Source organism: Sciurus vulgaris, assembly GCF_902686455.1.
Source record: "Sciurus vulgaris genome assembly, chromosome: 17".
In the NCBI taxonomy this organism is placed as follows: domain Eukaryota; kingdom Metazoa; phylum Chordata; class Mammalia; order Rodentia; family Sciuridae; genus Sciurus; species Sciurus vulgaris.
The window spans coordinates 62,321,634-62,333,215 of NC_136478.1; the positions used below are offsets into that span (position 1 = coordinate 62,321,634).

General features: G+C 57.7%; 1 protein-coding gene across 1 annotated transcript; it reads left to right on the top strand.

The window, feature by feature from the left end:
* The first annotated feature begins 388 nt into the window (after window positions 1–388).
* CD33 (CD33 molecule) lies at window positions 389–8,388 on the top strand. The gene is made up of 6 exons (XM_079117481.1): window positions 389–1,871; window positions 2,057–2,335; window positions 3,862–3,949; window positions 4,299–4,380; window positions 7,103–7,290; window positions 7,520–8,388. The coding sequence occupies exons 1-6, from the start codon at window positions 1,403–1,405 to the stop codon at window positions 7,548–7,550; spliced, it is 1,137 nt and encodes a 378-aa protein (XP_078973607.1). The 5' UTR covers window positions 389–1,402; the 3' UTR covers window positions 7,551–8,388.
* The last annotated feature ends 3,194 nt before the right edge of the window (window positions 8,389–11,582 follow it).

Below are 11,582 nucleotides of genomic sequence, written 5' to 3' on the forward strand. Positions count from 1 at the left end.
TCACAAAGGAAAGGAGAGGTTAGAAAGGAAGTGATTTTAAGACCACCCTGAGGACCCAATGTGAAGGGGATCTGCAGCAAGCAGAGCTCGCTGAGGCGTCAGTGGGGAAACCAGAGGCCCCGACACGCTGGAGAGGAGTCTGGACCTGTCACCTGAACGTGGACTCACCCTCGCCCCCGGATCAGAGCTGCTCCTGAGTCCTTACCCGAGCGGAGTGTGAATCACCTCCACACAAGCAGCGGCAGGTCTATGTGTTCTGTGTTTCCAGCAGCTTCCTTTCACAGTCAGCAGAGCCTGACCACTGGTGTCACCTGGTGTCACTGTCACCTGGAGGATGTGTAGAAGAGGCGTCCATGGAGCATGATGACGGAAGCAGGCGTGGACACACACGGCCAACCCCCATGACCCTGGAACACGTGCTGCCAGGAAGTGAAGCCAGATTGGAGCCCCGGCTGGGCGAGGAGGAGGCCACGCCAGCCGGGCCACTTCACCCTGTGCGTGTGATCCACTGGGGTCTGAAAACCTGACGTCCCTCGAGGACCCTTACCACTGAGGTGCAGACTAATGTGGAAGTGCCAATGTGTGTGACAGCTCGTCCCCAAATCGCCCAGTGCACACCCAGCAGGCAGCACTCTTGGGAGAAGCTCCTTCTGGCTGGTTGAGAAGCCCTGCTCCCTGTCTGTGCCACCTGAGGACACCGCAGGCTTCCTGTCCTAGATGCTGGGCACAGCTCTGTGCTCACCTTGTTAAACACACCCATCATGCTACCAAGACACCTGGCAGACTCACCAGCACCCACAGCTCTGGAGCCGGCAGCCTGAGGCTCCTGTGTGGGGCGTCCCAGGTGGGGACCCCATGGGCCGGCCTCTTGTAGTCTCTCGGCAGTGCAGAGAGCTCCCTGCGGGTTTGCAGAGAGGCTGAATGGCTGGCTGGTGTTGCCCTCTGCCTCTCTTCTGTCCAGACCCCACAGAGTCCCTCCTGCAGGACCCACCACTCCACAGGATGAGTCGAGGCTGGCTCTCGGTGCAGGCAGATTTGGCTAGCTCCTGGTGTGCAGAGGGGTACACAGAAAAGTCCCTCATGGTGGGAGGACTCAGACCCTGCCAAAGTCACATGCTTCCAGTGTCCCCAGGGTCTTGGTCCCATCCTAAGTGTCCCAGGGAGGCGCCAGGATGGGGGTAGGACAAGGTCTCTTCTCTCCTCCACTCCTGTCTGGACAGGCCTTGGGGTCTCCGGCTGTGGGCTTTCCGACCTCTCAGCACAGAGGAGAAGGACTCCAGGGGGTGCGTCTGAGGTTCCTCTTCTGTCAGTCACCCAGGTCCCCGCCCTTCCCCAGCTTCCCCTCCGCCTGCTCTCTCTGCTCTGCACATTCCCAGGAGCCCAGGAGCCCTCTGCCTCCCTGATGCTGTGGCTGCAGCTGTCCCTGCTGTGGGCAGTCGAGTGCGCCTGTGGAGAGGGGATGGGGAGGGCGCACCGTGATGGCCCTCGGACTCCCCGGGGGTGCAGTTCTAAGGATCCGGGATATAGGCTGGATGTATCGCAGTCCGTGACAGTGCAGGAGGGTCTGTGCGTGCTGGTGCCCTGCAACTTCTCCTACCCCAACTCAGGGCCTGGCAATGTCTTTGGCTACTGGTTCCATGAATGGGCTGATACAAACAGCGACTCGCCAGTGGCCACAAATGATCCCGCTCGAAGTGTGCAGAATGAGACCCAGGGCCGCTTCCTCCTCCTGGGGAACCCAACAAGCGAGGACTGCTCCCTGAGCATCAGAGACGCACGGAACAGCGACACTGGATCGTACTACTTTCGGATGGAGAAAGGAAATGTGAAGTGGAATTACTGTGCAAACCGGGTCTCAGTGAACGTCACAGGTAAGGTTCCAGATCCAGGGCAGCCTCCGGAGGTCACCAGCTGGGGCAGGGCTGGGGGGACCCTCCCCTGGGGGAGGTGGGACAAGCATCCGGGCTCAGGGAGCAGCTGGATCACAGCCTGAGCTTCTCTCAGGGCCACACCTCCTGCCCTCCCTCGTGACCCTCCTGTCCCCTCTGCTCACCAGCCCTGACCCACAGCCCCGACATCCTCCTTCCTGGGACCCTGGAGTCTGGCCGTCCCAGCAACCTGAGCTGCTCTGTGCCCTGGGCCTGTGAGCAGGGGACACCCCCCACCTTCTCCTGGGAGGGGACCTCTGTATCTTCCCTGGGCGCCAGCATCACCCACTCCTCGGTGCTCACGCTCACCCCACGGCCCCAGGACCACGGCACCAACCTCACCTGTCGGGTGACGTTCCCTGCAGCTGGTGTGACCACAGAGAGAACCATCCAGCTCAATGTCACCTGTGAGTGATGGGCCAGGACACCAGATCACATGGGGTGTGTGGGGCCAGGGAAGACTTGGGTCCCAGGGCTGTGGACACCTTGTGGCCATGTCCCAGGGACCTGTGGAGTCATGGACATGGAAGGGCACAGGCCCTGTCCCTCTGTGTGTCTGTGGTTTCCGAGATGAGGGTGTGGAGTGCTGGTTTATCTCACCCTAAATCCACCTAAAAGGGGAACAAGCCCTGTGTTCCTGTCCCAGATGCTGCAGAGACCCCTCAGGCAGGGTCTCCCCAGGACCTGGCCCAGGCAGGGAGCAACCTCCTCCCTGGGGCTGTTTCTGAGTCGGTTTGGTTCAGAGGTGGCTCTCGGCATGGGAATACTGGAGAGGCCCAGGTGCTCCCGGGCAGCCCAGCAGACCTCCTTCCCCAAGGATCTTCCCACAATGGGACCTGGACACTGGGGGTGACTAGCACTATCTCCCTGCACACCCCAAATATTTTCTGCATTTCCTTTCAATCACTCAATGTCTTGTGGACATTTTAAAAGCATCCTTAATTTTTAGAGGAGTAAAGTTTGCCCCAAAAATCAAGGGCCATGTGGAGAGGTTTCCTGGATGCCCAGGACCCTTGCCTGTGCGCCACCTCCCGTTGTCAACATCTCGCCCCAGAGTGGGTCATTTACTACGGTCCATGAACCCACATGGACACATCACTCTCCCCTGGAGTCCTCAGTTCTCGTCAGGGTCCGTGCTGGGTGTTGTACATCTGTGGTTCTTCATGCAGCACCATTGTACCATCACACAAAGAGCTTCATTGCCCGAGAAATATCTTCGGGACCTTTTCTTTTTTCCTGTCAGTCCTCATGCCTTGGCCTTGACCTCTGCCCCCAGATCAGCACCAGCACCCTGTTCCCATTGGCATGGCATCAGGTCCCCTCACTGGGCAGCAGGACCCCAGCAGGGCAGGGGTGGTTCCCTCAGCTGCCCTCCAACTGTGCCGAGAGGCACACTCTGACCCTGGGTGTCCAGGTTCCTGGAGGCAAGCCAGGAAGACCAGGAGTGTTGCCCAGGTCTGACTCCAAGGTCTGGCACCAATTCCCTGTCCCACTCTGCTTCTAGTCCCTTCTGCATGCTCAAGGACCACTCCGACCCTGAGTGACAGGGCGTGTGGAGAGCAGGAGAGGAGGCTAGGGAAGAAGGGAGTGATGAGGTCCAGCAGGGCCCTGCAGACTTCTCTGTCCCTGGCCCTGTCTCTAAAGGAAGGCCCTTGTAACGCACCACTTCATGGTCCCACTGTGGCCAGGTGTGGGGTCTGTGGCATGGAGACCCTGGGTGGAGAGAAAGTGAGGTCCCAGGTCTGGACAAGAGCCTGGGGGTGGACAGGAGGCATTGGGTGAACTGTGTCCTTCGTCCTAAGGCTGAAGTCTTCTGATGGGTGGGAAGACTTAGGGACTCAACCCCACGTGGGAGGTGAGGGGTCCCTGGTGCTGGCGAGGAGGGCCTGTTTGTCAAAATTGGAGTTCACCCCAAGTCTCTTTTTATCTGCAGGGCATCATGGGACGGGAGTGATCTGGGGGACCATCGGGGGAGCTGGCATCATGGCCCTGCTGGCGTTCAGTCTCTGTCTCATCTTCATGTGAGCCTCAGCTCTGGGTCGGGTATGGGTCAGGGTGGAGAAGGGGGACCTGGGGTTGGGGGAACTGGGGTTGGATGGACCTGGAGGGGTCGCAAGGGCCTGAGACCAAATTCGGGATGCAGAGACAGACAAGGCCACAGCCACTGGGCAAGCCTGTGTCTGACCCCAACCCCTGGCCTCAGACGGCCAGGAAGAGGGGGTAGAGAAGGGGACCTTGTTACGAAGTCCTATGATGAAGGCCACAGGGCTACTGCTAACCTAAACGGCCGTAGTCACTTACTCCAGGTTCATACCAGTGACCTCAGAGTCTGAGGAAACCAGACTCAAAGACCCCCACGTCTCCCATCAGAGTGAAGACCCGCAGGAGGAAGGTGGCCAGGGCCGCAGAGGGTGTGAACGACACCTACCCTGCCATGGGATCAGCCTCCCTGGTAAGTGACATGTGCACCCTGGGATCCAGTCTGCCCCCAGGGTGTCTCCCCAGGGTGGCCCAAGGTTGTGCCCCATCCAGCACGCCAAGAACTGAGCTTATCGCCTGTTCCCTTAGAGTTTATGTTTTAGTGTTCAGACTTGGTAAGACCAGTCAATCAGGAGACAATGGCCATTTGAGAAGACAGTTTGTGACTCACAGTTTCAAAGAGAAATAGGTATGCCATGCCATGAAAGGCTACTCGTGGAAGCACAAGGGCTGGTCAAGAGGCAGAGAGAGGGGAAGATGTGGGCAGGAGTCCGTGTTGTGATTTTCTTAGGAGGGCATGGGTGAGGCAGGGTGGGCACACTCAGGGGGTCAGGACTGGCCACTCCGATGTCAGAAGAGCCTGGGGGTTGTGGGTGTCTCTGATTGCCTCATGCCTGGCCCTGGCTTATTATCGTACATAGGTGGTAATCCAGGGTGCAAGAGGTCCGTGAGGGTGTGGGTCTGGAGCTTGGATAGCTGGTTTGCAAGGGAAACGAACTCGTGGACACATCCTTTAACTTGCCCTAGAAACTGGCTCTCTGGGAGAGGCAGTGTCTCCGTGGTCTGCAAGGCGCTGACGTCAGAACCTCAGAAGTGCATGGCTAACACATCCCAAAACACCCTTCATCTGGGGCTTCTCCATCTCTCTGATGCCACCCCTGTCTCCACAGCCCAACCAGAGACCGGGCCCCTTTCCACCCGCGTCCCCCATCCCTCCTCCTCGGCCCATAAGCACCAGAGTGTGTCCGTTCGCCTAAATCAGCCTGAGGCCCCCACTCCCTGGGAGCCAGCTCCGCTCCCCCTTCTGCCTGCCACAGCCCCTGCCTCACACGCCTCCTCCCAGCACATCAGCATGACCCGCACACAACGTCATCGTCCCACCACCCAAGTTTGAAAAGCATTGCTTCTCCAGGCTGCAGAAGAGGAACCTCCAAGCAGCGTGCCCTGGCCTTGGGGGCAGGAAAGACAGGGCCACCTTCAGTGCCGCGTTCCACCACGCTGGCCCTTCCCTGTCCTCAAGTCCACCAAACCTTCTGTGCCTCAGAATTCGGCTCAGCGGCCCCAACAGGGACAGACCACATCAACATGCCCAGCCCTGCGCCTTCCTCCTTTCAGCCCTGACTGGCCGTGGATGCCACCATGAGGGTTTGCCCACAGGGTCAGCCGCCACCTGTGACATCACCCGTCCCTTCAAGTTATCGGTGCTTGACCTCATCTGCATTTTTACAACTTTGAAGTTGACATGAATTCATCCCAATTCTTGTCCATTTGCAGCAGAAGAGGGACATGAACTGAAACCTACTTTCACTGACCGCAGTGCCAAGAGGCCCTGTGCAGGGTGTGGGAGAGGAGGCCACGCAGGGGGCAGCACAGGTGCAGGGATGCCCTGGGGGGAGCTGGGCTCTGGGGCCTCCAGAAGCAGCAGGTGTGCTGAGGGTGGCACTCTGCAGGAGCGCAGAGCTGCCCGCCTCCCGCTCACAGGTGAGTGGACACTGAAGATGACTGACTCCACAGACGTCACGGCCACCCACAGGTGTCATAGGTGACACCACTGTGGTTCCTGGGAAACCTCAGAAATGAATTGCCAGGGACTGAAACAGCCAACTCTGCAGGAGGGGTGCATTTTCAAGCCCGGATCCAGCCTCATTTTGGCTTCTGGAGGTTTGTCTCTGGTGCCTCTGAGGCGGCCAGGTGGAGACGGGAAGTGCCTGGCGAGAGGCTGGAGCTCGGGCGAGGGGTCCAGTGGACACAGAGGTCCGAGAGGGACGAAGCCAAAAGAAGAGAAGCGGCGACAGGAAAGCCCTGGAGCCCTGTGCCCGGGAGTGGGGACATGAGGTGGAAGCAGCCAGCGGCGCGGAGGGAGCCCCTGGGAGAAGGAGCAGCCGGGAGTTCAGCGCCGGGAGGCGGAGCTTCGAGAAGGGGCGGAGAAGGGGGCGTGGGCGCGGCCAGGCCCAGTGAGCGTCCAGGTCTGAGAAAGCGCCTCTACCTGGGGCTTCACAGCGCCTCTGGACAAAGCAGGTCGCAGCCTGCGGAAGAGGAAACCGCTCTGGACTGGAAAGCGTCCAGCGGGGAAGGGAGGAGAGGAAGTGGGGACCGTAGGTGTCCAGGGCGCTTCTGAGAAAGGCTGCTGGAAGTCCAGAACCCAGAACTCGGCCTGCAGCAGAGGAAGTCTGCGTCTGCAAGCCTCTGCCTCCCCGGAGCACCGCTGAGTTTCCCAGGCCACACGGGCTCCTCACACCTGGCGGTAGCTGCATTCCCACGGCCTCCCCACCTGAGCTCCACAAGGACAGGACTCCTGTGGCTCCTGTCCCCTGACCTCTGCAGGTGTCTCCATTGACAATCGCGTGCTTATTAGAAATCCGTGTTCGTCCCCCTCTGACTCTGACGCCACAGGCTCACCTCTGCCTTGCCCGCTCCTGTGCTCTCAGTGCTGGGCACAGAGGGTCCAGGGATCTGGGTTGTCTTCCTGATCAGTGGATGCACCTCTCTGAGTTAGTTTCTCTGTATGATGGGCAGGACAGTGGGGTCTCCACAAGGTCTTGTGAATGCCCAGCAGCATTGGAAAGCAGCTAGGGATTCCTGTGTCACCAGGCATTAGGCAACCTCAGGGAGGAAAGGAAGGGCACAGGAGGGTCCTGCCAGCCCCTCCACCTCCTGACCCTGCCCTGCTGTGACCCTCTCTCCTCTCCACACAGGGGTGCCGGCAGGAGCCCCAGCTGCCTGGCCCTGCTGAGTCCTCAAGCTACTCAGGAGCTGCCTCCAGCTTGGTGTTGGAGCCAGAACCCAATTACGCCTCCCTCAGCTTTCACCGGGCCTCCCTCGGCCTTCAAGGGGCGAATCCTCCAGAGGACACCTCCACCCAGTACTCAGAGATCAGGATCCGGTGAGGAACCCACAGGCGTGGTCTCAGCAGCAGACGCATATCCTTCTGGGGACCCAGAGGCTGATGACGGGAGACTTGACACCCCAGAGGCAGTGGGTTTGTAAACCGCCCATGTGAGTTTCCTGCTGTAATTACATTTTCTGAGACTTTGCCACCAGAGACCTGGATCAAATCTGTGTTCCCTCCTTGACTAACAGTGTGACACAGACAAGCCACTGTGTCCCTCCAGGTATCAGCTTCCAGGTCTGCAAGTGGTGTAACAGTGGCAGACACCTGTGGGAGCCCATGAACGTGCCTCCTGGTCCTTCCCATTGGCATTGGTCCAGAGGCCCTGTGAGCACAGACACTGGGTCAGCAGCACAGCCTCCCTCTCTGTCCCCACCCTGCCAGGGTTGCTCACCCCACTTGACCTGTACCAATTCCCTCCCCTCCAAAACCTCCCTTCTCCCCATCCCACCCTCCTACTACGATTTCCCAAATCATTTATGTCCTGCTACAGGCACAATTGCATGCTAGCATTGAGAGAACTTTCTAGAACTCAGAACTGACCATAGGCAGCCAAAAACCTTGCCCTTCAGAATGCGCTCAAGGGCAGAGAAGATGGAAGCAGGAGCTCTTGTCCTTCTAAAAATCCCAGTTATAACAATGAGAGCTAGTTTAAGACCCAACAGCCCCAAATTCACCAAGCAGCACCCAAGCCATGACAGGGTAAAGCTTCATGCCATAAATTCATAAGAACCTTTGAATAAGTGGTGGATGCCGGTGGTGTGTGAAAAGCACCCGCTGCCTAGGCGCCACTCCCCAGTCCTCAGAAGGGGCAGCGGGTCAGGCTTCTGCTCAGGCTGAGGCAGCCTGTGACCAGCGTGAGTTCACTGCTGGAACATTGGAAGGGGCTGTGAGACTTCTGCTCCCGAGAAGTTAGCATCGACCCATTTCCCCCGCTCCTCCCACTGCAGAGCAGTCATGAACCTGGAAATGGCGCAAGAGACAGAAGAGCTCTGGGAAGTGGGGAGAGGCCAGCTGGCTTGGAACCCCAGGCTGGAGGAGCAACATGGGGGCAGAGCATCATCTGCTTTCCAGCCACCACCACCCAACAGTGACGGGTCCCTTGGGACCACCATGCCCAACCCCTGCCCAGCAGCAGGAGGCAGCCCAGTACTCAGAGAGCAGGATCCAGTGAGGAACCCACAGGCGTGGTCTCCTGGCTCCTTGGGCTGTGCCTCCCTGGTAGAAGAGGATCGCCTCTGATGGCCTCAGGCAGGATGGACATTTCCCCAAAGGGGAACCAATCAGAGCTGAGTGAATGGCCACAGTGGTCCCCTCCCCATCAGGCCTGAGCCATGGCACCTGACATTTCTGACCCTCAGTTTTCTTCTTTGTCAAATACATGAGGCTGGTGTGAAGCAAGATGCTTAAAGGGGAAGTACCGAGGCCAGCAGAGGCCTCCTCAATCACAGCCCCTTGCCTGTGCCCATCCAGGCAAGACAGACTGACCTTACCCTCAGAAAGGGACGTTGCCAGAGGGGACACTGCTCAGCAGACTCCACCTCTGATGTCTGGTCCCCTGTGACTCCACGTGTGCCTTTGACACAGGCTGGTCATGCAGCACTGGGCCATGACTGGGCTCCTCAGACTCTAGGGTCAGCCCTCTGCAGACCTGGGTGGCAGCTGAGCTGGAATCGGATCCTATTTCAGCACCACGGTCAGAGGCAGGCAGCACTCTGCAGGGCTATCCCTGGGCCAGAGTGTGTCCTGGTGGATGGAGCATGCCTGAGGGGCGCCTTGGCCAGACTCCAGTGCAGAGGTGGGGCTGGGGAGGGTCTGGCCACGCCCTGCCAATGAAGCTGGTCGTGGGTGTCCAGGACCCCCAGGGTGTGCTTCCGTCCTGCTGAGGCTTCTTGACCCCCGTGGGTATCAGCTGGGGATTCATGCTGTCCTGAGGTGAGGGTGGGTTAGCCAGGGACATCTCCAGTGACCGGGTGGGAGTGGCAGTGCTGTCTTGGGACACCCTTGGTAGGAAGCATGCATCACTCACAGTGGCCTTTAGAGCACTTGCGAGACCTTGGGAGGAATAAGGTCCGCTGTCAGTGAGCAGCCCCCTCCCCACGGCGAACACTGCGGGGCTTCCACCTCTCTCTCCATCCGAGTTTATTTACACTTTTCCCCTCAGAGGTGTCCCCTCTCTGTGTTCTCTCACATTTCTCCGGAGATCCCCAGTCCCTTGCTAGGTGGTCTCAAACACCACAAGGCTCCACCCCAGTGTCTGCCCAGATGCCTCCTGCACTTTCTCTCTAGCCCAGGCCGTCCTGAGCCCCAGGGTCCTGAAGGGGCAGGAAGTCTGGTGCTGCTGACAGGGCTCTGAGACCTGGACACGGGAACACGTGCCCACACCCCCCCGTGTGCGCCTCTCTCTCTGGTCCTCGCCTGCTTGGGGCACCCACACGGGGCCAGCTTCCCCCTCACCCCTGGCCTCTCCGGATCTGCTGCACCAGGAGGCTGGGCACTGTCTCTGATGTCAGAGCACAATTCAGACCAGGCGGCGGGCACATGCACAGAGGCACACGTGGGTTTCTGCATTTATTCTATCAAAGGACGATGTTCCCCCAAGATGGGTAACATCATGACTGTCACACAGAGAGAAAGGTAACACATTGAAGATTTTATTTCACCCACTGCCGAGAGAACCACAAAGAACAGAAAGAACACAGAATTTTCGATAGGAGTTTGTGAATGAATTATGAAACCAGTTCACTGTGGGATCCAAGAGCCTCCAAGAGACAGAGTGTAGCAGCATGTTCTGGGCAGGAATGGTTTGCTTTCCTACTATCTCTACATTACGGCATCGTAAAACAGGACAAAGGCACAAAGTGCTAGAATCAGATCACTACGGAAGGGGATGCTCTATAGAAAACGTACTCTTCCCTTGGAGAAGCCATCTCATTTTGTATTTGTAAATTTCCTTATGATTCTTAAAGTACCTATTGAGCACCTAATGTATACCACACTTTTTTAAGGAATGATTCAGCACTAAGTAGAAGAGATACAAAATCTTTTATGAGGTGTACAATTTAATAGTGAGAAAATCAGGTAAATAATAATTAAGTAGATCACATGTTATTCTGGTTGGTGACAAGAAGGCTAGAGTAAAACAAAATAGGAAATATATTACAGGGAATGAGGGATGGATTGGACTCTTCAACCAGTTCTTCATGGATCTCATCCCCGAACAACTAATATTTTCAAAGCACACACATAACGCAGAATCGTGCAGATACATACACAGTCCACACAGGCACACACACACAGACCTCAGACAGACACACAGTTCAGATATGCACAGATCATATAGCATGCACATACAGGCACACACTTCAAAGATACACACATATAAACAGGTACACATCAAAATTCACGCTTATTCCTCATGCACACATGCACATACAAATGAGATACCTACACACCTCAGACACAACAGAGACCCCAAACACACAAAAATATACACACATAACCCTGACACGTACAAAAAGACCATGGACACACATGTAAACACACATGCACGGACACATACACACCTCAGACACTGGTGTGTATGCCACATATGCACACACACCGACAGACACAAACAGAGGCCACAGATACCAACACACACACACACTACAAATGCATGACCCCTCGTCATGGGCCTGCTCACACCCCACACACAATAGGCAACAGCCACCCTGTGTCCTGAGTAGCCCCTCCCCTCTCCCCTGGGAACCTGGTGCTCTGGTCGTCAGGCCAACCAGACCCAATGTCCTGGCAGGAGAGGAACAGGCATAACCATGCCTCTGGCCACTGTCTGCCCCTGGGGTGACTAGCTCTCCGTGCCCGGCTTCCCTGCACACTGACCCACCGTCCTCCTCTTCCTGCTGCCCGAGAGCTGCAGGCCCGTGGCTTCGCTACCCTGGGTGCTGGCCCCACCTCGGCATCAGCTGCACACTCACTCACAATGACCAGGGCAGGTTGAACAGGGCCAGGTGGCTTTCTCGGGAATTCGGGATGGGACAAGTCAGGTCAGGTGAGAGGGGAACTGGGCCACCTGGCAGCTGTGGGGAGTAGAAAGGCCTGAGGCAGAGAAGGGTGGACTCGGGTCACAGGTCAGCAGGGAGCCCAGGTGCACCCTTCGGTGGGTTCCCAGGCCCTGCTCCGAGGGTCGCACGAAGGTGCGAGTGCACTCACAGAGCATTCTGAGATCCCTGGGATGTCTGGCAAGTTCTTGTTATGCTCCTGGGTCCCCCCTGCCCTACGGGACG

Bases quoted from the DNA above. Each gene is read 5' to 3' on its own strand.
- CD33 (XM_079117481.1), top strand. From the start codon at position 1,403: ATGCTGTGGCTGCAGCTGTCCCTGCTGTGGGCAGTCGAGTGCGCCTGT. The intron at 3,950-4,298 runs GTGAGCCTCAGC...GTCTCCCATCAG, and splicing joins AGTCTCTGTCTCATCTTCAT to AGTGAAGACCCGCAGGAGGA. The intron at 7,291-7,519 runs GTGAGGAACCCA...GTGTCCCTCCAG, and splicing joins TACTCAGAGATCAGGATCCG to GTATCAGCTTCCAGGTCTGC.